Source organism: Ranitomeya imitator, chromosome 6 (genome assembly GCF_032444005.1).
Source record: "Ranitomeya imitator isolate aRanImi1 chromosome 6, aRanImi1.pri, whole genome shotgun sequence".
Classification (NCBI taxonomy): domain Eukaryota; kingdom Metazoa; phylum Chordata; class Amphibia; order Anura; family Dendrobatidae; genus Ranitomeya; species Ranitomeya imitator.
Genome location: NC_091287.1, coordinates 568,142,042 through 568,168,874, shown reverse-complemented (window position 1 = coordinate 568,168,874; position 26,833 = coordinate 568,142,042). Strand labels below are relative to the sequence as shown.

The 26,833-nt window shown below is 46.9% G+C and overlaps 1 protein-coding gene across 1 annotated transcript in view; it reads right to left on the bottom strand.

The window, feature by feature from the left end:
- Positions 1–228: 228 nt before the first annotated feature.
- LOC138643509 (uncharacterized) overlaps positions 229–26,833 on the bottom strand; it is a 1,192,186-nt gene continuing 1,165,581 nt past the window's right edge. Inside the window, exons 5-7 of the mRNA XM_069732408.1 lie at positions 14,302–14,474; positions 1,522–1,807; positions 229–644 (exon numbers count right to left, since the gene is read on the bottom strand). Coding sequence (XP_069588509.1) covers positions 473–644; positions 1,522–1,807; positions 14,302–14,474 — 631 coding nt within the window. The 3' untranslated portion in view covers positions 229–472. The remainder of the gene's footprint in view (positions 645–1,521; positions 1,808–14,301; positions 14,475–26,833) is intronic.

The window sequence follows — 26,833 nt, the reverse complement described above, 5'->3', positions numbered from 1 at the left end:
AGATCAAGAAAGGCCTTTGTATTTCTTTAAGAGGATCGGCCTACTGTAGGCTCGGCCCGCCTAAGTTAATGCCTATCATTTACAATAAGCTCTGAGGGCGTAGCCTCAGGGAGATCTATGCCACACCCACAAATATTAACCACTCATTTTCATATCAAGCAAAACATGGGTTTCTCAAGAAGAAGACATTACACTGCAGATATTACGGTATGATTATATTCATCCTTCTATCATGTGCATGTCCATATAGACAGCTCAGAGGGACAATCCTACATGTGTCAGGAACAAGGAAAGTCATTCAGGCATGAACTGGTTAAATAAAATACTGAAGCCTTTACGGAATGAATTCAACAGACCGGTTTATTTTCATGTTTTAACAAATGCACAGGTCGTACAATGGAAGTTCCTCATGAAACCTGGAGAAGTTGAAGAACCAGCAGCAGCTGAAGGCAACGATGTGATGTTACCGCCTCTACGAGCAGACATCGTTATTCCGGTTAGTGACCGAGTCAGAATAAGCCTCAACCTCGCACAGTGTCAGGTACTCTGAGCGTCCAGGGATCACCACGCTGACGTACCGACCCTCCATCCCAGGACAGCAGAAGGACAAGGTGGAAGAGACAACACTGGTTACTGTGCCGCACCTGGAGGAGAAAACCAGCAAATGTAACCAGCAGCGGATCAGATCCATCACGTGCAGATCAACAACTACACTACCGGAAGGGAGGCCCACCCACAACCCCACCTCCACATGTCACATACACTACCGGCAGGGAGGCCCACCCCCAAGCCCAGCTGTCACACACTACCGGCAGGGAGGCCCACCCCCAAGCCCAGCTGTCACACACTACAGGCAGGGAGGCCCACCCCCAAGCCCAGCTGTCACAGACTACCGGCAGGGAGGGAGGCCCACCCCCGAGCCCAGCTGTCACACACTACAGGCAGGGAGGCCCACCCCCAAGCCCAGCTGCCACACTACAGGCAGGGAGGCCCAGCTGTCACACACTACAGGCAGGGAGGCCCACCCCCAAGCCCAGCTGCCACACACTACAGGCAGGGAGGCCCACCCCCAAGCCCAGCTGTCACACACTACAGGCAGGGAGGCCCACCCCCAAGCCCAGCTGCCACACACTACCGGCAGTGAGGCCCACCCCCAAGCCCAGCTGTCACACACTACAGGCAGGGAGGCCCACCCCCAAGCCCAGCTGTCACACACTACAGGCAGGGAGGCCCACCCCCAAGCCCAGCTGCCACCTACTCACATTTTCACAGTAAAATGATGCAGAGAATATTATTTGTGCAAAACCAAAGAACATTTCACCTGACAAATCAGCAGTCTGCACGACCATCATGATTACCAAGGAAGGCACGAGACCCAGTGGCCAGGAAGTACAGACCTCACTGCTGGACCTTGTCCTTGGTAGCTTTGAGTAATTCAATTGACAGCACCAGATTACAGATTAAGCACCCTGGAGGGAGCACAAGGCTTCTAGAGAAAATGTTGCTTCTTTATGAACTTACACCGGATTGTTGTTGTCGGGGGAGTTTCCGATTCGGACCTCAGCCCCCATCAGTCGCTCTGGACAACAGTTCATCCTGTTTTTCAGGACAACGATGGAGATCTTGTAGCTCTGCTTCAGGTCCAGCTTCCACCAGGGATCCTTCTCCAGGTTGGTGTGAGTGCAGGATTCACTACTGAAGTCGGTGTCTTTGTTCCCATCGATGGCGTTATTGGCCAGTCCGCTCCTGGTGGAGTATGGATAGTCCGACACCTGGGAGGCCACGCCGGTCCGTGCTAGATTCGTGGCTGAGGAGAGAACAGAAGAGATCACATATGGAGGAGATGTGGGTGCTGCCTGCACTGGTGACATTTGATCCTGGATCTATCAGGTGGACCAAAGGGGAGATTGGCCTGGGGGGCAGAGGGGCATGTACACAGCAATCTCGTCCTCTAGTCTTTTTAGAGCTGCCCAGACAAGCCCCATAATAACTGTAGGGTTGCTCAGCCACTGGGTGTTTTGTCACCTTAGAAGATATTCTGTAGAATGGTGCTCCATGTACAGGTAAAAAGGAGTGATCTTCTCCAGGATGGGGCTGTATTTAGAGATGCCATGTACTGCAGAATGGAGCAAATCTGTGACCGCATCACAATCTGTAAGCAGGCATTTGTGAGCCAGGAGACATTGTACATGGATGGTGGTGACACCAGGATCAGAAGGATCATACATTAGTACTCTGATTAATGACAGCAGTCAACACCCAGTGTCTTGTGTTGCTGGCAGCAGGGATGGGGGTATGGCGATTAATTTTGGAGAAATATTTACAAGAGGGGTGCACCATCACTACATGAGGCTCAAGCCCAAGGATGAACCACGTCACTGCCCCAAGCTAGACCCCAGTGTTACAGGTCACATCACGCTGCCAACAATATGTCAGGGATCACGGGGAGGATACCTTTATTGTCCCCACTACTCACATCAATTTATCATGAACCAGGGTTGTTTGGTTGCCCCTGGTTCCTTCTGATTGGGATCTATATTCCACTTCTGGTTTGGATCTTGCAGCTCTCTGGCGCCCTCTTACCCTCAGATCAGATTAGGTAGTGCACCTAGGGTAACTAGTCACCCGAAAGGCTGCCTGCTATGTACTGGCTATTGGGCATGCTGCAGCGAGGGCGATATAACTACTCCCACTCAGGTGGGAACAATAATTTATCAATGCCGCCGTCCCTGCAAAAACTCCCCTATTGCGCTGAATAAGGTATGCTGCCAACAGCTCCAATTTCCTAAGGATTAACAGGTCGAGAGCCAACCCAAATCAGTAGCATAATTCACTTCAGAGGATGCGACAATTTGTTTATAGAGCAGGGAGAGACAAGCTAGTAAATTATATATTTTACTCAAAAAAAAAAAAAAAAAAAAAAAAAGTAGGCAGTGTTTACAAGGTATAAAATATATTATAAAGATGACAAAAATCATGTGTACAATACAAATTACAAATAAAATGGGATTAAACTTGAAAAGAACACTTACAGGTCGTTATGTCATGGTATCATCTTGGCTGGCCTGTGGCTTAGGAGGATGGATAAACACATCTAGATGCATACCACATCTGTATTCACAGCAGGACCCCGGTCACAAGACACTGCTGGAATTCTGTCTCACTAAGATATTCTTAGCACAAAACCCAGGCACTCCCGCTGTGGTGCCTATTATGACCTGGTGGTTAAGAGGCCACACTGATATGACCTGGTGGCTAAAACGCAACATGGAACGAGCTCTGAGAAGGTGGTATCTCTACTGACCGCAGTCCCTAATCCTAACAACACAACTAGAAATAGCCGTGGGATGTTCCTGACACTCCCTAGACACCTCGTCACAGCCTCAGATATAGCTACCCCTAAAGAAGGAAATAGAAAGCCATCTTGCCTCAGAGAAACCCCCAAAAGGAAAGATAGCCCCCCACAAATATTGACTGTGAAAGGAGAGGGAAATGACGAACTCAGAAATGAAATTAGAATTCAGCAAAGGGAGGCCAAAACTAAACTAGATAGACAGAGCAAAGGATACTGTGCGATCAGTATTAAAAACTACAAAATCCACGCAGTTTACAAAAATGAACTCCACACCGACTCACGGTGTGGAGGGGCAAATCTGCTTCCCAGAGTTTCCAGCTAGCCTGAATAAGACATAGTGACAAGCTGGACAAAAAGAGACATATGCAAAGCAATAGAGTCCAAACAAATGGACAAACAAAACTTATCTTTTGCAGACAAGGACTGGCCATATGAGAAATCCAAGGGAAGAATCAAATCCAACCAAGAACATTGACAGCAGGCATGGACTAAAGCCCAGAGCAGGTTTAAATAACAAACCCAGGCAAGGCGATTAGTGAAGGCAGCTGCTACAGTCACCTAACGGAGCAGCAGTTCCACTCGAAACCACCAGAGGGAGCCCAAGGGCAGAACTCGCAAAAATACCATTAGCAACCACAGGAGGGAGCTCCAGAACGGAACTCACAACAGGTGCCATCACTTAGAGGCTGACACCTCCCCTTTACTTAGGATATGAAAACTATTTTTTATGCATAACCTGCTGTGTGAACCTCGCATAAGTAAGACACGATGATCAGAACGTGCTTCACATCATGGAGATTCTTTTAAGTGTACACATGGAGTAATTACCTGGACTCCTTACTGAGAAATTCACACTTTGCACTCATTCTGTTTATTACCACAAACGCTGTCCTTACAATGTGACTGGCACTTCCCAACTCATAAACTACTCAGAACAATCGGACTGGCGTGACAGACAGCCGATAAAATGAAGAGATCCAGCGATTAATTAGATAAAGGCTTTATTATTAAAAATATATATCTAGTGCCATAGTGCACAAGCACCTAAACAGGAAATGGGATGCCAAGTTGTGCAGATTGCTACAAGCATATATAGCCGCACAATATAGAGCAGATGCCGCACATATACTTAACGATTAATACCAAAGTTGCCTAAGCATACTAACAGTGTGACCATGGTGAGCATAATCAGCATATATAATTATAGGAGACAAATGCCATATCTACCTGCGGCTGACCCGGCGTCCCACCTCACTCATTCTGTTATGCTGCAAGCGCTTTCAATGAGTGATAGATTTACCGACACCCGGAATATATAATTCTTATCCCTCTAGCCCAAATCTGTGCCGCTATATATAACTTTAATCAAACAAAAACTCAGGGCTTTCACCAGATCCAACTAGTATTAGATGGGAGGTGTCATGTTAATGTATAAAATGGAGTATGGTTTTCATTTCCCCCTTGATATCACACGCTGTGGGCTCCAAACCCCCCCCCCCCCCCTTCCACTGCCTCTGCTGATCTAGGCACAATCCCTGTGTAACTTTAAACTCCAGGGGGAGCCTTGAATCTCTTCTCTGCTCTTTCCCCCCCTCCAGTCGGAATGGTAATTAGCCATGCAAGTCTTTTTTGTCTCCAAACCCATGTGTTTGCTGTAAAGGGGGAGATATTAAATAAGCCATAATGCGCCGCCAGTGTATGATAGGAATATTCCAGGTACATATTCGGAACGTGCTTTGGTATAGCTTCATAAAACGGGCCTTTTGCTGGAGTCTGGCACCAAGAAAACCAGAGAAATGGTTTTCTCCTAAACAGAGTGGAATAGCGAGACTGAGGCTCCCAGAATCCACAGTTGCTAGCCAGCCGGCAGACCTGCGGTGCTCCAGCCGGAACAACGAGTATAGGCGATACAGCAGCAAGACGAAGAAACTTGGCGGCACTCACCGGTCTTCAAACAGGTATCTTTATTGCTTCACGGCCAGGGGGGTACAAACAAGAAGAGAGCAGCAGGCGAACGACGGCCGTTTCGCGCCCTTCCGGCGCTTCAACGGGTTCAATGGAGATGCGGATGTGACGCCTGAAGTAGCACTGAGATCAAACGCCACTCCCTGCGCCTACATCCGCCCACCCACAGTACACTGCACATACAATTAAAAACATTAATAATAATAAAGTGCGTTAAAAACAAAAACCTAACACCAAGCAATAAGCTATTAAAAGGATACCCAGATCATGTGTGGAAAGATGCCTGTGAAAAAAATGGATAATAGAGATCAACAAAGGGGTAAGGCGCAATCGATTATGGGCAAGAGGTTTACATTTTGTTTCCAGTATGGCCCCATGGACCGGCAGATCAGGTCCGCCATAAGAAAAAATTGGCATTTGTTAGACAGGGACAAAGAGTTAGCCGAGGTGGTCGCCAGAGGCCACCTTATCTCCAATAGAAGAAGTACCAGGCTCAGGGATGTAATAGTACGGAATAGAGTGGTAGAGAATAAGCCAGACAACTGGTTGAGCAGAAATACTCCGCAGGGGAATTATCAGTGTGGGCACTGTACATTTTGCAGACAACATGTTACAGATAAGGTCCTGCACATTGGACCAGTGAAACATAAGGTGGGTCAATTGATTACATGTAGAACCAAGAATGTGGTGTATGTCGTATGGTGCCCGTGTGGATGCTTCTATTTGGGCAAGACGATTAGGTGCTTGTACGAGCGTTTCAGGGAGCACCGTCGGTCGATCATTACAGGGAAAGGAGTACCCAGACTGATCAAACACGTACGGGAAGAACACGGAGGGAATGTGGAGACTTTAACATTCGCAGGTGTGGAACAAGTAAAGATCCTGAGCAGAGGGGGTGATCACCACAATGCCCTACTGAGGTGTGAGGCAATGTGGATTATCCGTACAGGAGCCATGGGTCCGGCAGGGCTCAACAACAAAGTCGACATGTCTATTTTCCTCTGAACAGTATCATGGGAGGGTTGCGTTTGGGTGAATGACCTCAGTACGTTGGAGCCTCACTGGGGCTAGTGTAGTAATTTGTGTATAGATTTAACCCTGCTGTTCTGTTGGTCAAAAATGACCGACTTTGAACTTCAATATTCTTTAAAATATTCAAGATGCGGCTCTGAAACCCGTGGCCGACCGACCCATCCTCATTTAAGTCAATCAACCACAAGTTTCAGAACCGCATCTTGAACACCCCAAAAAATACCAAAGTTCAAAATAGGTCTCCCCAGACCGAACAGAACAGCAGGGTTAAGAAAGATATCTTGGACGGGTACCGTGGGGGATATGTAATAGTCCCATGCAAATATAACAGTGAGGTATATAGATCTCAAGAGGTACAATAGGTCTGCTTAAAGTTTGTTCTGTGTATCGTTCTTTATGGAAATCTTATAAAAAACCTCATAGTTCGTGCAGTATTGCATGGTCAGTATTATAAAAGCTTATTGCTTGGTGTTAGGTTTTTGTTTTTAACGCACTTTATTATTATTAATGTTGTTTTTAATTGTATGTGCAGTGTACTGTGGGTGGGCGGGTGTAGGCGCAGGGAGTGGCGTTTGATCTCAGCGCTACTTCAGGCGTCACATCGGCATCTCCATTGAACCCGTTGAAGCGCCGGAAGGGCGCGAAACGGCAGTCGTTCGCCTGTTGCTCTCTTCTTGTTTGTACCCCCGTGCCGTGAAGCAATAAAGATACCTGTTTGAAGACCGGTGAGTGCCGCCAAGTTTCTTCGTCTTGCTGAATAATGTGTGTGCTGTGAGTCTGCTAGGTTCTCGAGCCCACTTAGGAGTGTTAGAAGTTTCATACCAAAATGTGCACCCTGGCAGCTAGGGGAGAGTGCAGGTAAACAGCCCCTTTAGTGATTATAATTATTATTATTATTTATTGTTATAGCGCCATTTATTCCATGGCGCTTTACATGTGAGGGGTGTACATAATAAAAACAAGTACAATAATCTTATACAATACAAGTCATAACTGGTACAGGAGGAGAGAGGACCCTGCCCGCGAAGGCTCACAATCTACAAGGGATGGGTGAGAATACAGTAGTGATGTCACAAGCCTGCAAATATAAGTCACTGCACTCAGCCCGGCCTTCATTCTTGCCTGGGACTTCACAACATCAAGACACCATGATGAATTGGGATATACAGTCTGGCTCCTCCCACCAGCATGGTTAGCTAGGATGACCTAAGCAGCATGTGAGTGTTTATCTTCTTTAATCCCTTTTTTTATGTAATTGCTTGTCTCATATTGTAAAATCTTTACATACCTTTTGTAAACACTGCCTACCTTTCTGGAGTAAAATATAAATATTACTAGCTTTGTTTTTCTTGCTCTAAAACATACCCAAAGTCCTCTGAAGTTAATTACGCTACTAATTTGGGTTGACTCAACCCCCTCTGAGAAATCTGAGCTGGTAGCGGTGAAGTGTGTTCTGGGCTAGGTGGGTGCCGCTGGCAGCAAAGGAACGGGGTTTTATAAGCTATTGTCTGGCTGCGGCCTGAGCTTTTATAATTCCATAGCTGCAGCGCGCCAGCTAGCCAGTGCACCACAGTGAAGCGACCCATCCAACAACTAATTATCCTAGATGTAGTTCCCTGAATGACCTGAGGGTAAGGGGCACCGGAGAGCTGCAAGTTCCGAAGCAGAACTGGAAAACGGGAAATACATAAATCCCTGCAGTCCATGATATATTGTAGCAGCAGTGGGATAACTAAAATAAGCCCCTGCTGTAAATTGATAGGTCAATAGCCTTGTTTGTGTTTTCACCACATTGTAGCAGTAGTGGGATAACCAAGATAAGCCCCCTGCACATGTGATAGCTGTGTGCTGGCCAAAGGTCACCCCCGATTCATGACAGGAGGGGGGGGGGGAATGAGTAGTTTTCACGGAGACTGGTATCTGCAGCTACAGCCATAAACTTCTGCACAATGGTTACATAGGCGATACAGGTCACATCTACATCATCCCTGCAGTATGCAAACTATATGGCATTTCTGCATGGTACCAGTACCCATATGTAAGAAGACTATCTGACCTATCATCATAATTAAATATCAAACACTGAAAAGAGATTATACCAAGTCCAAGAGTGTCAATATATAAACATCTTTATTATTAAAAACATTAACAAAACAGAAGGTGAAGGAAGTGAAATACAGAACCGCACTTGAAAAAAAATGCTGTGCAAAAAACGGGAGGTGCGTGCCCAGGATTGCTAATTATACGCACACCACATCTATAGCCTCTCGTAGGTGTAACAGTGAACATATTCACTCTATAATATCCAATAATTGTCGCAGTCTGGACATATACAATAGAGAGACATTATCAATATGATACTATGCTTGCTGCAGTTACACCATCACTTCTCCTTTGGCTACAATCAGCCTGGGCTATCTAATACCAAAATCACAAAATAAAGGAAGCTATTTACCCATCTGAGTGCAGTCAAGATGTCCTGGGGACGCGCCTCCACCCCAACGCACGTTTCGGAGAACAACCTTTGTCAGGGGGCATACAGTTCTAATGTGCAAGTGGTTTAAAAAGCTTTGAACCTGGAAGTGTATCCGATGCATACACCGGAAGCTGTTGTGCGTTGTCATGACCACCGTGACGCCGGCGAGCGTCTCACACCACCTGCAGGAGGAGAACAACCACGGGGCCCACGTGATCACAAACCACCCGACCGAGGCAAGGCAGCCCGCGAGCGCAGCAGCATGTCCGTGCAATAAAATATATGTCAGGATGACCACACAACAGCTTAAAATACAGACCAGAGAGCATGTGTTGGGCATCAACGCAGCGGCCAAAATGGAGGACATATCCACTTTAAAAACTCTGCCCTGCCATTTCAAGAGATTTCATGACAGTGATGCCAGTCTTCCCAGGATTAGGGGTATTGATATGCTAGAGGTGGGTATGCGGGGTAGTAGTACCTTTCAGCGACTTGCCCAGATAGAATCAAGATGGATTTGGACCCTTAACACTGTCCATCCAGTGGGATTAAATGATAACATTAGTTATGCCCTTTTCTACGATCACTGGTTCTTGCCGTGTGCCGGAGCCATTGCTTGGTGAGTGCTGTGTGGTTTTTAACCATTCTCTTTTTAATTTTTGTTTTAGTACTACATACGACATTGATCTCGGTGGTGTTGGCATGACCATTGGTGTCACTCTTCATGCAACTCAGTTTTGCTTCCTCCATTTCATCATGGATCATCATTACAGTGTGGAAGGGAGTTTAATCGATGTTCACCGTGACTTCAGCAAATGTTACTTCTGAATGAGAAACTATTTTGGTTATTATTGTAAAGGAACTTTTTTTTGCTATATTGATGTGGTAATTTTTAGTTCACTCTATTGGGGCGAGGTTCCTTTGTTGTGTCACTTGGAGACTCCATAAATGTGACCCCTTCCTATGGCTACATATTAGGATATGCAGATATACATGTTGGTGTCATGATATTGTATGAAATGTAGTATGATTTTGTGGCTTTGCCTGTTGGCACCCGTGCTGTGGGCTAACCCCCCCCCCTTCTCTGTGTGTAGAAGAGGTTTTATTGCTTCTAGCTGCAAATTCCAGGTTCGGAGCAACTTTCTCATTCCCTCCCACCTCCTCAAGAATTTGTATGGCGCTTGTGTAGGCTCAAATCTCCCTCCAGCTAAAACTGGTCTGATATCTCTCAAGACATGCGGTTCTTTGTTTCATTATAGTAAGATATTGGGTCACCGATTTAGGCTAGGAAAATAATAAGTCCATTTTCCGAATCTCCATCGGCAGATCTGTCAGCCACAGTAAGCGCGAGCCTCTGAGCCCAACTGGTACAGAGTATGGATTTCTCCGGAACTGGTTGTCCCAACGAACCCATTTTTGGTCTCATTAGAAAGCCAATTTTAAAATAGGATGAATGCTGGGTGTGTTATGACCCGTTCAGGAGAGAAAATGCAAGAATTATAAGAATTGGAGAAAACTACAGCTGAGGAGAAGGGAGGGCGATGTTAACTCAACCCCTTTAGTGATGTCACGAGGCTGCAGTTTATAAGTTTGTACACTTAACCCAGCCTTCAGTCTTACCTGAGGAGCTCTTACTGCCAGCCCTGATGAACATAGATATTTGGAGCTCCGCCCACTAGCCTGGTTTTGCCTGAAATTACCTGAACACATGTAAGTGTTACCTTCTCATTTAATCCCTGTTATTTTTATAATTACCCTTGTACATATTTTCAATTGTCTCTTATTGTAACATAGTAACATAGTTAGTAAGGCCGAAAAAAGACATTTGTCCATCCAGTTCAGCCTATATTCCATCATAATAAATCCCCAGATCTACGTCCTTCTACAGAACCTAATAATTGTATGATACAATATTGTTCTGCTCCAGGAAGACATCCAGGCCTCTCTTGAACCCCTCGACTGAGTTCGCCATCACCACCTCCTCAGGCAAGCAATTCCAGATTCTCACTGCCCTAACAGTAAAGAATCCTCTTCTATGTTGGTGGAAAAACCTTCTCTCCTCCAGACGCAAAGAATGCCCCCTTGTGCCCGTCACCTTCCTTGGTATAAACAGATCCTCAGCGAGATATTTGTATTGTCCCCTTATATACTTATACATGGTTATTAGATCGCCCCTCAGTCGTCTTTTTTCTAGACTAAATAATCCTAATTTCGCTAATCTATCTGGGTATTGTAGTTCTCCCATCCCCTTTATTAATTTTGTTGCCCTCCTTTGTACTCTCTCTAGTTCCATTATATCTTTCCTGAGCACCGGTGCCCAAAACTGGACACAGTACTCCATGTGCGGTCTAACTAGGGATTTGTACAGAGGCAGTATAATGCTCTCATCATGTGTATCCAGACCTCTTTTAATGCACCCCATGATCCTGTTTGCCTTGGCAGCTGCTGCCTGGCACTGGCTGCTCCAGGTAAGTTTATCATTAACTAGGATCCCCAAGTCCTTCTCCCTGTCAGATTTACTCAGTGGTTTCCCATTCAGTGTGTAATGGTGACATTGATTCCTTCTTCCCATGTGTATAACCTTACATTTATCATTGTTAAACCTCATCTGCCACCTTTCAGCCCAAGTTTCCAACTTATCCAGATCCATCTGTAGCAGAATACTATCTTCTCTTGTATTAACTGCTTTACATAGTTTTGTATCATCTGCAAATATCGATATTTTACTGTGTAAACCTTCTACCAGATCATTAATGAATATGTTGAAGAGAACAGGTCCCAATACCGACCCCTGCGGTACCCCACTGGTCACAGCGACCCAGTTAGAGCCTATACCATTTATAACCACCCTCTGCTTTCTATCACTAAGCCAGTTACTAACCCATTTACACACATTTTCCCCCAGACCAAGCATTCTCATTTTGTGTACCAACCTCTTGTGCGGCACGGTATCAAACGCTTTGGAAAAATCGAGATAAACCACGTCCAATGACTCACCGTGGTCCAGCCTATAGCTTACCTCTTCATAAAAACTGATTAGATTGGTTTGACAGGAGCGATTTCTCATAAACCCATGCTGATATGGAGTTAAACAGTTATTCTCATTGAGATAATCCAGAATAACATCCCTCAGAAACCCTTCAAATATTTTACCAACAATAGAGGTTAGACTTACTGGCCTATAATTTCCAGGTTCACTTTTAGAGCCCTTTTTGAATATTGGCACCACATTTGCTATGCGCCAGTCCTGCGGAACAGACCCTGTCGCTATAGAGTCCCTAAAAATAAGAAATAATGGTTTATCTATTACATTACTTAGTTCTCTTAGTACTCGTGGGTGTATGCCATCCGGACCCGGAGATTTATCTATTTTAATCTTATTTAGCCGGTTTTGGCTAAATAAGCCGAACATTCTTGTAACATTCTTGTAATAATTTTGATAGACACTGCCTAATCAGTCGGAGTAAAATATCTAAATCACTAGTTTTGTTCTTCCTGCTCTAAAACGTACACTAAGCCTTCTTAAGGGAATTACGCTACTTTTTTGGGTTAGTTTCGGACGGGTTTAGTCGAAGCTGGTGGCAGCATACCTTGTTCTGGGTATTTGGGAGTCGTTGTAGCGACGGCGGGGTTGATAATTATTGTTCCTGCCTGAGTGGGAGTAGTTATCGCGTCGCTGCAGCGTGCCCAATAGCCAGTACATAGCAGGCAGTCTGTCTGGCGACTAATTACCCAGGGTGCAGTACCTAATCTGACCTGAGGATAAGGGGGGGCCCCGAGAGCTGCAAGTGTTAAGAGGAACTGTAAGCGGGATATACATAAATCCCTGCAGTTCGTGGTATATTGAAAGCAGTGGGATACCTAGAATAAGCCCCTGCTGTAAACTAAGAGGTCAATAGCCTTGTGTGTGGTTTTTCATCACATCGTGGAGTGGAGGGATAACTAAGATAAGCCCCCCTGCACATGTGATAGCCGTCTGTTGGCCTAAAGTCACCCCAACCCGTGATGTAGGGGTGACGGTCACGGTGTGAATCTTGACAGTTGGTATGTTTGCTATATAAGGTGTTCAGTGTATAGTATCCATGTAGAGCCATTTCTGCTGGCACATTGTTATGATGTACGTCTTTTGATGTATACATTTCATTCTTAGCTACTCTTAACATTAGCTAACAATTATATTGTTGTTTTTATAGTATGTGCTCGGCGATCTTGCTCTATTATGGAACCCTGAAATGAAGCTATATACCATTTTAAATAGGAGACAATTATACCCTGCTTTAGCTAATTATTTAGGTATATTGTATGATCTTGTAGCTATGATTGTTACACTGTTTATTATTGTATTATGACCATGCCATCACTAATTGATTTCTACATGTATAGTTTTGCGTATATCCATGAGTAATTTATTTCTCGGCTGTGTGTTTGTTCTCCTGCTGCGCTCGCGGGCTGCCTTGCCTCGGTCGAGGGGTTTGTGATCACGTGGGCCCCGTGGTCGCTCTCCTCCTGCGGATGGTGTGGGACGCTCGCAGGCATCGCCGTGGTCATGACAATGCACAACAGCTTCCGGTGTACGCATCGGATACACTTCCAGTTTCAAAGCTTTTTAATCCACTTGCGTATTAGAACTGTATGCGCCCTGACAAAGGTTGTTCTCCGAAACGCGCGTTGGGGCAGAGGTGCGTCCCCAGGACATCTTAACTGCACTCAGACGGGTATATAGCTTCCTTTATTTTGTGATTTTGGTATTAGATAGCCCAGGGTGATTGTAGCCAAAGGAGATGTGATGGTGTATTTTGCAACCCGTTTAACTGCAGCAAGCATAGTATCCTATTGATTGTCTCTATTGTACTGTATATGTCCAGACTGCAACAATTATTGGATATTATAGATTATAGAGTAAATATGCTCAGACTGTTACACCCATGAGAGGCTATAGATGTGGTGTGCGTATAATTGGCGTTCCTGGGCACGCACCTCCTGTTTTTTTGCACAGCATTTTTTCAAGTGCGGTTCTGTATTTCACTTCCTTCACCTTCTGTTTGTTCATGTTTTTCATAATAAAAATGTTTATATTTTGATACTCTTGGGACTTGGTATAATCTCTATAGCGTTTGATCATTCCTGCAGTACCACGGCAAACATGGTATCCCACCGGACCACCTGTATCCCCGGCTAAGTGTTAGTCCCGGCTGTTTCCCTCCACTGTTACGATTTGAGGTACCCACGGTAGGGGTCAGCAGAGTCATGGTGACTGGTCTGCGACTACACTACAAGCCGACAACTGACCGGTAACTTCCTGCAATATCCGCTGAAGTCACCCTAAGCCCTGATTGTTGGGTGCACTTCACCCCCTCCTCCACCATAGACCCAGAATCAGAGCCATGGAAAGCCCCGTCCCCCTAAAGCCAGGACAGACAGACACCTGACTGTTCTACCTGCGCTATAACCCACCCCGGGCACAGGATCTCACCTCCAGGTGCAGGAGCGCATCCAAAAGCCAGGACCACAGATCCCAGAAGAATCAGAGACAGCAGAGGATTCATCCTGGGTAAAGAAGAGAACAGACATGGAGGAGTCAGTAATGTCTCATGGATCCTGTGCAGACAACACTCCTCATCTGAGAAGGCCGATAACCGAGTTATAGATTGTAGTCACTTCTCTCCAGACTGATGAGTGAGCAGTAGTGATGAGCGAACGTGCTCGCTAGAGTTGAGCGACCTTGACCTTTTTAGAGTCGAGCCGGGTTTTGCGAAACCCGACTATGTCCAAAGTCGGGTCGAGTGAAATCGGCCGATTATGACGTAAAGTCGGGATCGACCGAAACACGAAACCCAATGCAAGTCAATGGGGCAGCATAGTCGGCAGTGAGTGGGGGCCAGGAAAACACCTAGAGTGCCCATTTTAATGTCAAAACCATCCATTCTTCTTAATGAAGCTTGTCAAGCGTAATTTACCTTAAAATAATTGGAAGGCATTTGAAATTGGGGGTCATTTGGCTAAAGTTGTGGGGGGTAGGGCTGGTTCAAGTAATTAGTGGGCCCAGTAAATCTGGACCACGTCACGGCAGTGGAGCAGGGAGAGGTAAGTATTTCAACTTTGCAAGTGCTGTGATCCTGAGCAAGCAGGGTGGGCCCACTCGTTGGCATTGGCACTGGCACAGGGCCCCTCAAAGTACAGCGGTGTGTTTGCACGGCGGGGGCGCCTCCCACCGGCAGCAACACTTTTGCGTACTATGAGAGGCCCTGTGCCAGTGACGTCGCCAACTAGTATTCCTCCCCCCACCTGATGAAGGAACCTGCACTTTCATCTGCACCTTCCTCTTTGTCCCCGTGTAAGGTGGTATGGTATGCGGGAAGAGCAACCTGACTTTCAGCAGGGTCACAATGTTGTTGTGTAGCGTGCACGGGGAATGTTGCGTTATGGGTCAATGTACCAGCAGACTCATCTATCACTGGCTGGGCAATGGGCACGATGAAGTGGAAACACAGATATAGGCCCAAAGAATAAAGTGGGCTAAATGCAGTTCAAAATTGGTAACACAGGAATAACCAGGGGGCATTGCAGTGGAGGACAACTGGAATGAGAGGCTGACACAGAGAGTAGGGCCAAATCAGTAAGTAGTCGAAATGCAGTTCAAAATTGGCAACCGTAGTAAACAGGCGGCACAGCTTTGTTCAGTGGAGGAGAACAGCAAGGAGTGGCAGACACCGATAGTAGGCCCCAACCCAACTAGTAGGCCAAATGCAGTCTAACATTAACAACTACTTAACGAGAGGCTGAAAATGGAATTTCAGGACAGGAAACCAGGAGAACAGCAAGGAGTGGCAGACACCGATAGTAGGCCCCAAACCAACTAGTACGCCAAATGCAGTTGTTCCATTTAACCACAATTTAATGAGAGCCTGAAGATAGAAGCTCAGGAAAGGCAACCTGGGGAACACCTTGGAGTGTAACAACAACCTCTCTCTACACCACGGAAGGGCTGATTCTTAGGAAGGAAGGCTGTTGTAAATAAGCATTGCGCGCCCGAGGGTGATTATATTCTTATTCGGTATCTACTCACCCTCGGACGCGCCATGCTTCTTGATTTGTAATTAATGTTTATTTGCAATGTGCTTTTGACTTACTCAATTATTTTTTTAATTATTGATTTTATTAAATTAATAGTTTAACATCTTATTGGAAATAATTTAAAGGAGACGCGACAGGACAACACTCGGTGGATGCCATATCTGTGTTAACAACTCCAAAAAACTTTCAGTTAACTTCTTGCAGGAGAAAGAAATTGTAGCTGTTGGACCTTTGTAGTACAGTTCCAGATATTTGTTGTGTGTTTGTTTTGATTGTTAAAATGTCTGCATTTGAGATCTCAACACGATCTTATTTTTTATAATCAAATTAATTTTTTAAATATTTTATTAGGTTGGTTCAAGGGGTACACGGGCCGCAGTAGACAGGTCAGTGGAGGCCTAGTGGAAGGAGTGACCACAGACAGGCATCGAAGGCCTAAAATATTAACACATGGCTGTAGGCAATTTTAAATTGGTTCCAGGGGTACTTGGGCAGCAGTGCCCTGGTCAGTGTAGTAGTAGTTGAAAGAATGGACCGCAGACAGGCATCGAAGGCCTAAAATAAAAAAATTGGGCTGGCTGTAGGCAATTTTAAATTGGTTCCAGGGGTACACGGGCAGCAGTGGTGTGGTCAGTGGAGGCCTAGTGGAAGGAGTGACCGCAGACAGGCATCGAAGGCCTAAAATAATCACACATGGCTGTAGGCAATTTTAAATTGGTTCCAGGGTTACACGGGCAGCAGTGGTGTGGTCAGTGGAGGCCTAGTGGAAGGAGTGACCGCAGACAGGCATCGAAGGCCTAAAATAATCACACATGGCTGTAGGCAATTTTAAATTGGTTCCAGGGGTACACGGGCAGCAGTGGTGTGGTCAGTGGAGGCCTAGTGGAAGGAGTGACCACAGACAGGCATCGAAGGCCTAAAATATTAACACATGGCTGTAGGCAATTTTAAATTGGTTCCAGGGGTACTTGGGCAGCAGTGCCCTGGTCAGTGTAGTAGTAGTTGAAAGAATGGACCGCAGACAGGCATCGAAGGCCTAAAATAAAAAAATTGGGCTGGCTGTAGGCAATTTTAAATTGGTTCCAGGGGTACACGGGCAGCAGTGGTGTGGTCAGTGGAGGCCTAGTGGAAGGAGTGACCGCAGACAGGCATCGAAGGCCTAAAATAATAACACATGGCTGTAGGCAATTTTAAATTGGTTCCAGGGTTACACGGGCAGCAGTGGTGTGGTCAGTGGAGGCCTAGTGGAAGGAGTGACCGCAGACAGGCATCGAAGGCCTAAAATAATCACACATGGCTGTAGGCAATTTTAAATTGGTTCCAGGGGTACACGGGCAGCAGTGGTGTGGTCAGTGGAGGCCTAGTGGAAGGAGTGACCACAGACAGGCATCGAAGGCCTAAAATATTAACACATGGCTGTAGGCAATTTTAAATTGGTTCCAGGGGTACTTGGGCAGCAGTGCCCTGGTCAGTGTAGTAGTAGTTGAAAGAATGGACCGCAGACAGGCATCGAAGGCCTAAAATAAAAAAATTGGGCTGGCTGTAGGCAATTTTAAATTGGTTCCAGGGGTACACGGGCAGCAGTGGTGTGGTCAGTGGAGGCCTAGTGGAAGGAGTGACCGCAGACAGGCATCGAAGGCCTAAAATAATAACACATGGCTGTAGGCAATTTTAAATTGGTTCCAGGGTTACACGGGCAGCAGTGGTGTGGTCAGTGGAGGCCTAGTGGAAGGAGTGACCGCAGACAGGCATCGAAGGCCTAAAATAATCACACATGGCTGTAGGCAATTTTAAATTGGTTCCAGGGGTACTTGGGCAGCAGTGCCCTGGTCAGTGTAGTAGTAGTTGAAAGAATGGACCGCAGACAGGCATCGAAGGCCTAAAATAAAAAAATTGGGCTGGCTGTAGGCAATTTTAAATTGGTTCCAGGGGTACACGGGCAGCAGTGGTGTGGTCAGTGGAGGCCTAGTGGAAGGAGTGACCGCAGACAGGCATCGAAGGCCTAAAATAATAACACATGGCTGTAGGCAATTTTAAATTGGTTCCAGGGTTACACGGGCAGCAGTGGTGTGGTCAGTGGAGGCCTAGTGGAAGGAGTGACCGCAGACAGGCATCGAAGGCCTAAAATAATCACACATGGCTGTAGGCAATTTTAAATTGGTTCCAGGGGTACTTGGGCAGCAGTGCCCTGGTCAGTGTAGTAGTAGTTGAAAGAATGGACCGCAGACAGGCATCGAAGGCCTAAAATAAAAAAATTGGGCTGGCTGTAGGCAATTTTAAATTGGTTCCAGGGGTACACGGGCAGCAGTGGTGTGGTCAGTGGAGGCCTAGTGGAAGGAGTGACCGCAGACAGGCATCGAAGGCCTAAAATAATAACACATGGCTGTAGGCAATTTTAAATTGGTTCCAGGGGTACACGGGCAGCAGTGGTCTGGTCAGTGGAAGTCTAGTGGAAGGAGTGACCGCAGACAGGCTTCGAAGGCCTAACATAACAAAAATGTCAAAACAATGGTATTGTCAGTGCCAGGCATTGAAGGATGTCAGCGCCTAGACTACACATTGGTGAAGCTGTGAGAGATAATTTTGCTAGTGGTAGAGCACTGTTTGAGCTGGGGGGGGGGGGAACTGGCTTGTGGCCGGCGGTACAGGCACAGGGCCCCTCATATTACAACGGTGAGTCTGACGTTGGGTGCGCACCACCACCGCCAGAGACACTTTATTGTACTATGAGGGACCCAGTGGCAGTGCCGTCGACCAAAAGCGGGCTCACCCACCTCTTCAGACAAACAGCACTCTCAAGGGTCCAAGCGCAAAGTGGCGATAGCACGACCCCGTGTGGGGAGTTTGGCCATTTCGTGAGGTGGAAACATGTCGTATGCTGGACAATCAGGTGAAGAAAATTACGAGATTGGAAAAGTCATTCAGAATAGTCCACAGGCAAGACCTTTTCATAGGAAAGCTAGGTGTCAGCCGGGCAGGGTGGGGCAAAAGATTTTGAAATCCAGTTGTGGTTCATTTTAATGAAGGTTAGATCATCTACATTTTGGGTAGCCAGACGAGTCCTTTTTTCTGTTAGTATTGAACCTGCAGCACTGAATACTCTTTCTGATAGGACACTAGCTGCCGGGCAAGCAAGCTCCTGCAATGCATATTCTGCCAATTCTGGCCAGGTGTCTAATTTGGATGCCCAGTAATCAAATGGGAATGACGGTTGAGGGAGAACGTCGATAAGGGATGAAAAATAGTTTGTAACCATACTGGACAAATGTTGTCTCCTGTCACTTTGAATTGATGCTGCAGTACCTGTCCTGTCTGCGGTCATAGAAAAATCACTCCACAACCTGGTCAGAAAACCCCTCTGGCCAACGCCACTTCTGATTTCTGCCCCTCTAACACCTCTGGTCTGCTGGCCCCTGGAGCTCGTGTGAGAACGATCACGGGCGCTGTGTGCAGGGAATGCCAGAAGCAAACGGTCAACAAGAGTTGATTGTTTTGTTGCTAATATTAGTTCCAAGTTCTCATGTGGCATAATATTTTGCAATTTGCCTTTATAGCGAGGATCAAGGAGGCAGGCCAACCAGTAATCGTCATCGTTCATCATTTTTGTAATGCGTGTGTCCCTTTTGAGGATACGCAAGGCATAATCCGCCATGTGGGCCAAAGTTCCCGTTGTCAAATCTGCGGTTGTGCTTGGTTGAGGGGCAGTTGCAGGCAAATCTACGTCACTTGTGTCCCTCAAAAAACCAGAACCCGGCCTTGCCACGCCACCAATTTCCCGTGCCCCCGGGAAAGCTTCCTCATTAAAAATATACTCATCCCCATCATCCTCCTCATCCTCCACCTCCTCTTCGCCCGGTACCTCGTCATGTACACTGCCCTGACCAGACAATCGCTGACTGTCATCAAGGCTTTCCTCTTCCTCTGGTGCAGACGCCTGATCCTTTATGTGCGTCAAACTTTGCATCAGCAGACGCATTAGGGGGATGCTCATGCTTATTATGGCGTTGTCTGCACTAACCAGCCGTGTGCATTCCTCAAAACACTGAAGGACTTGACACATGTCTTGAATCTTCGACCACTGCACACCTGACAACTCCATGTCTGCCATCCTACTGCCTGCCCGTGTATGTGTATCCTCCCACAAAAACATAACAGCCCGCCTCTGTTCGCACAGTCTCTGAAGCATGTGCAGTGTTGAGTTCCACCTTGTTGCAACGTCTATGATTAGGCGATGCTGGGGAAGGTTCAAAGAACGCTGATAGGTCTGCATACGGCTGGAGTGTACAGGCGAACGGCGGATATGTGCGCAAAGTCCACGCACTTTGAGGAGCAGGTCGGATAACCCCGGATAACTTTTCAGGAAGCACTGCACCACCAGGTTTAAGGTGTGAGCCAGGCAAGGAATGTGTTTCAGTTGGGAAAGGGAGATGGCAGCCATGAAATTCCTTCCGTTATCACTCACTACCTTGCCTGCCTCAAGATCTACAGTGCCCAGCCACGACTGCGTTTCTTGCTGCAAGAACTCGGACAGAACTTCCGCGGTGTGTCTATTGTCGCCCAAACACTTCATAGCCAATACAGCCTGCTGACGTATGCCAGTAGCTGCCCCATAATGGGAGACCTGGTGTGCAACAGTGGCAGGTGCGGATGGAGTGTTTGTGCGACTGCGGTCTGTGGACGAGCTCTTGCTTCTGCAGGAGGACGAGGAGGAGGAGGAGGAGGAGGGGGTGCGAACGGCTACAGACAACTGTTTACTAGACCGTGGGCTAGGCAGAACTGTCCCAAACTTGCTGTCCCCTGTGGACCCTGAATCCACCACATTTACCCAGTGTGCCGTGATGGACACGTAACGTCCCTGGCCATGCCTACTGGTCCATGCATCTGTTGTCAGGTGCACCTTTGTGCTCACAGATTGCCTGAGTGCATGGACGATGCGCTCTTTAACATGCTGGTGGAGGGCTGGGATGGCTTTTCTGGAAAAAAAGTGTCGACTGGGTAGCTCGTAGCGTGGTACAGCGTAGTCCATCAGGTCTTTGAAAGCTTCGCTTTCAACTAACCGGTAGGGCATCATCTCTAACGAGATTAGTCTAGCTATGTGGGCGTTCAAACCCTGTGTACGCGGATGCGAGGCTAAGTACTTCCTTTTTCTAACCATAGTCTCATGTAGGGTGAGCTGGACTGGAGAGATGGAGATCGTGGAACTAGCGGGGGTGCCGGTGGACATGGCAGACTGAGAGACGGTGGGAGATGGTATTGTTGCCACCGGTGCCCTAGATGCAGTGTTTCCTACTACGAAACTGGTGATTCCCTGACCCTGACTGCTTTGGCCTGGCAAAGATACCTGCACAGATACAGCAGGTGGTGCGCTAAATGGTGGTCCTACACTGCCGGAAGGGATGTTGCGTTGATGACTAGCTTCATTGGCCGAGGGTGCAACAACCTTAAGGGACGTTTGGTAGTTAGTCCAAGCTTTCAAATGCATGGTGGTTAAATGTCTATGCATGCAACTAGTATTGAGACTTTTCAGATTCTGACCTCTGCTTAAGGAAGTAGAACATTTTTGACAGATGACTTTGCGCTGATCAATTGGATGTTGTTTAAAAAAATGCCAGACTGCACTCTTTCTAGCATCGGATACCTTTTCAGGCATTGCAGACTGAGCTTTAACCGGATGGCCACGCTGTCCTCCACCAGGTTTTGGCTTTGCCACGCGTTTTGGGCAAGATACGGGCCCGGCAGATGGAACCTGTGGCGATGTTGATGCCTGCTGCGGCCCCTCCTCCTCCTCTGCTTCAGAACTGCTGCCGCCTGCACCCTGTTCCCCCAATGGCTGCCAATCGGGGTCAAGAACTGGGTCATCTAATAACTCTTCTTGTACCTCCTGCGCAACTTCGTCTGTGTCACCGTGTCGTTCGGTGGTATAGCGTTCGTGATGGGGCAACATAGTCTCATCAGGGTCTGATTCTTGATCAGCACCCTGCGAGGGCAATGTTGTGGTCTGAGTCAAAGGACCAGCATAGTAGTCTGGCTGTGGCTGTGCGTCAGTGCACTCCATGTCAGATTCAATTTGTAATGGGCATGGACTGTTAACTGCTTCACTTTCTAAGCCAGGGACGGTATGTGTAAAGAGCTCCATGGAGTAACCCGTTGTGTCGCCTGCTGCATTCTTCTCTGTTGTTGTTTTTGCTGAAGAGGACAAGGAAGTGACTTGTCCCTGACCGTGAACATCCACTAACGACGCGCTGCTTTTACTTTTACCAGTTTCACGAGAGGAGGCAAAAGAGCTAGAGGCTGAGTCAGCAAGATAAGCCAAAACTTGCTCTTGCTGCTCCGGCTTTAAAAGCGGTTTTCCTAATCCCAGAAAAGGGAGCGTTCGAGGCCTTGTGTAGCCGGACGACGAACCTGGCTCCACAGCTCCAGACTTAGGTGCAATATTTTTTTCCCCACGACCACCTGATGCTCCACCACTACCACTACCCTCATTACCAGCTGACAATGAACGCCCCCGGCCACGACCTCTTCCACTAGACTTCCTCATTGTTTTAAAAACGTAACCAAACTAACGTTATTTGTTGCAGTCACACAACTTACACGGTGAGCTATAACTTCAGTATGATTTAGCTACCCCTTTACAGGTTGGTGAGACCACCGCGAAAATCAGGCACAATGTTACACACTCTTTTTTTGGTGGCTGCAAATTAGAGAGATGCCCCACACGCAGGACTGTCACTGAAGCACAAATGTTAATATTAATGTCACACTATTATTTGTTTTTTATTTTTATTTTTTTCAGGAACACTTTAGAAACCCCCCCAAAAAAAAAAAAATTGATTTTTGCAGGGAGAATTTAGAAAACAAATGTAACAAACTATATGCTTTCTATGGGCCACTGAGTGAGAGATGACGCACACAGGAATCAGGAGTGGCACACAAGCCCAGAGGCCAATATTTTTCTACCAATGATTGATGGAGTTATTTTCTCTGGTAGATTTTGGAACCCAAATCAAGGAAAAAAAATATAGGCTTTCTATGGACCACAATTGGAGAGAGAGAGAGAGAGAGAGAGAGAGAGAGAGAGAGAGAGAGAGAGAGAGAGAGAGAGAGAGAGAGAGAGAGATGGCACACCCAGGAGTCAAGACTGGCACACAAGCAGAAAGGCCAATATTAATCTCCCACTGTTTTTTTTTTTTTTTTCAGGGAGACTTTAGAAAAAAAAAAAATAAAAAAAATATGATTTTATCAGGAAGAATTTAGAAACCAAATAAAATAAAATGATTTTTTCAGGGAGAATTTAGAAAACAAATAAAACCAAAAATAGGCGTTCTATGGCCCACTGACAGAGAGAGAGAGAGATGGAACGCTTAGTACTGGCACACAAGCCCAAAGGGCAATATTAATCTCCCTTTTTTTTTCCAGGGAGAATTTCTAAAACCCCCCCCAAAAAAAAAATAGGCTTTCTATGGCCCACTATTTGTGAGAGAGATGGGACGCTCAGGACTGGCACAGATGGCACGCTCAGGACTGGCACAGAAGCCCAGAGGCCAATATTAATCTCCCTTTTTTTCTGGGAGAATTTATAAAACCAAAAAAATATTTAAATAGGCTTTCTATGGCCCACTATTTGTGAGAGAGATGGCACGCTCAGGACTGGCACAGATGGCACGCTCACAACTGGCACACAAGCCCAGAGGCCAATATTAATCTCCCTTTTTTCAGGGAAAATTTATAAAACCAAAAAAAAAATTAAATAGGCTTTCTATGGCCCACTATTTGTGAGAGAGATGGCACGCTCAGGACTGGCACAGATGGCACGCTCACAACTGGCATACAAGCCCAGAGGCCAATATTAATCTCCCTTTTTTCAGGGAAAATTTATAAAACCAAAAAAAAAAATTAAATAGGCTTTCTATGGCCCACTATTTGTGAGAGAGATGGCACACTCAGGACTGGCACACAAGCCCAAAGGCCAATATTAATCTCCCACTGTATTTTTATCAGGGAGAATTTATACACCCCACAAAAAAAAATACAGAAAAATGAAAAGGCTTTCTATGGCCCACTATGTGAGAGAGATGGCACACACAGGGATGGCACTCTAGCAGAAATGCCAAATTGCCAATCTTAATCTCCCACCAAAAAAAAAAACAAAAAAAAAACAGGGAATGTCCTACAATTACTATCTCCCTGCCTGCAGTAATCTCAGCCAGGTATGGCAGGCAGCTACTATCTCCCTGCCTGCAGTAATCTCAGCCAGGTATGGCAGGCAGCAATAAGGAGTGGACTGATGCACAAATGAAATAAAAAGTGTGGACAAACAAAAAAGATAGCTGTGCAGAAAGGAAGGAACAAGAGGATTTGTGCTTTGAAAAAAGCAGTTGGTTTGCACAGCGGCGTACACACAGCAATGCAGCTATCAGGGAGCCTTCTAGGGCAGCCCAATGAGCTACAGCGCTGAGGGGAAAAAAAAAAAAAAAAAACTTCCACTGTCCCTGCACACCGAGGGTGGTGTTGGACAGTGCAAATCGCTGCAGCACAAGCGGTTTTGTGGTTAATGGACCCTGCCTAACGCTATCCCTGCTTCTGACAAAGCGGCAGCAACCTCTCCCTAAGCTCAGATCAGCAGCAGTAAGATGGCGGTCGGCGGGAACGCCTCTTTATAGCCCCTGTGACGTTGCAGACAGCAAGCCAATCACTGCAATGCCCTTCTCTAAGATGGTGGGGACCAGGACCTATGTCATCACGCTGCCCACACTCTGCGTTTACCTTCATTGGCTGAGAAATGGCGCTTTTCGCGTCATTGAAACGCGACTTTGGCGCGAAAGTCGCGTACCGCATGGCCGACCCCGCACAGGGGTCGGATCGGGTTTCATGAAACCCCGACTTAGCCAAAAGTCGGCGACTTTTGAAAATGTTCGACCCGTTTCGCTCAACCCTAGTGCTCGCCACTACTCGTTACTCGCCCGAGTATCCCTATGCTCGGCGAGCATTTCCGGGATTATTCGGCGGTAACTGCAATCTCCACCCAGCAGTTTTGGCGGATTTTAGAGACCCAATCACGGTGCAGAGATGGTCTGCCAGGCCATGAAACGCTGCAGCCATCTTTGTTGTGGTCGTGCAGTGATTGGCTGGTCGCACAGCATCATCCCGAGTATAAGAGACCTGGCGCCGTCCTGCTCGCCACATTCTGCTCCAGATTCAGCGAGAGTAGGGAGAGCTGCTGCTGAGATAGGGTCAGAATCGTGGTTTTAGAGTTAGTGTAGATCTGCAACTGTTACATCCACAACTCCTGAGAAACCAACAGTCCTTTTTAGGGCTAATTCCTGGGTCCTGATATTACAGCGCTAGGTAGGCAGGGCACAGCATATCCATATCAGTGCAAGACCTGCAGGCACTGTATGTGCTTACATAGCTCCACCTGTGAGATCTTCCCGAGTCTATTTTTTAAAGACTCTGCCGATAACCCCAAACAGGCCATTTGCAGCACCTGCCATGCCCGCATCAGCAGGGGTAGCAAAACAACCAGCCTGACCACCACCAGCGTGATCAGGCACATGCAAGCAAAGCACCTGACTTTGTGGGCCAAACCCCAGGCTCCAGGACCACTGCCTGCTGGTGCTTCTTCCACTGTTTTGCGTAGAAGCCAATCCCCAGTACACCGTGCATGTGAAGATGCCTCTAGCCCTGCACCTGTTGTGGCCCACAGTCAAGCAGCACCATCAGCAAGCGCGTCCACGGCCTTGTCCAAGCACAGCGTTCAGTTGTCTATAACCCAGTCTTTGGAACGCAAGCAGAAATACGCAGCCAACGCCCCAGAGGCTACAGTCCTCATTTCTAATATTTCGCTTCTGCTTGCGCTAGAAATGCTGCCTTTTAGGCTTGAGATGGAAGCTTTCCGCAACCTGATGGCAGCGGCCGTCCCAAGTCGCCACCATTTCTCCCAGTGTGCCATACCGGCATTACACCAGCATGTGTCCCACAACATTACCCGTGCCCACAACAATGCTGTTAACAAGAAAGTCCACCTAACCACGGACATGTGGACAAGTGCTTGTGGGCAGGGACGGTACATCTCAATGATGGCACACTGGGTTAACATAGTGGAAGCTGGGACCCAGTCGGACCTTGGGATGGAACACATCCTCCCCACGCCAATCAGGGTTGCCCCCCACAGTCTACAGCTCCTGCACCACCTCCTCTTCATCCTCCATCTCTAAAATCAACACATCAGTCAGAAGCTGGAAGCACTGCCTCAGCCAAGTGGCATCAGGTTGTGCTGAAGCTAATCCGCAAAAGTGACAAAACTGCACTATGCAGAAGAGTTGTGGATAGCACAGAGCAGTCAGATGTTTGGATGACACCGCTGAACCTACAGCCAGGCATGGTCATGTGTGACAATGGCCATACCTGGTGGCGGCTCTGAGGCAAGGTGAGCTCACATGTACCTTGCTTGGCCCATGTGCTTAAACTCATGGTTCAACATTTTCTGAAAAGCTACCCAGAGCGACTTGTGAAAGTACACCGTCTGTCTGCCCATTTTAGAAAGTCAGCTACAGCTTCAGCCGCCCTTGCCGTGCTTCAGCAGCGTTTTCAGCTTCCAGCTCACCAACTGTTGTGCGATGTCCCCACGCGCTGGAACTCTGCATATGTTGGAAAAGATTTGTGGGCAGAAGTGGGCCATTGTTGACTACCAACATTAACAAGGCAGTCAAATTTCAGGTCAGACTCCACACATAAGACCTCAGGAGTTGACAGATGTCAGATATATGTACCATCCTCGAAAACTTTGAGGACTGCACAAAGATTGTGAGCGGCGATGATGCCATAATTAGCATCGCCATCCCGCTTCTCAGCATTCTGAAAAACTCTGCTCACAGTCAAAGAGGATTCATTGCAGGCGGAGCAAAAAAAAAAAAAAAAAAGGAGCATGAACT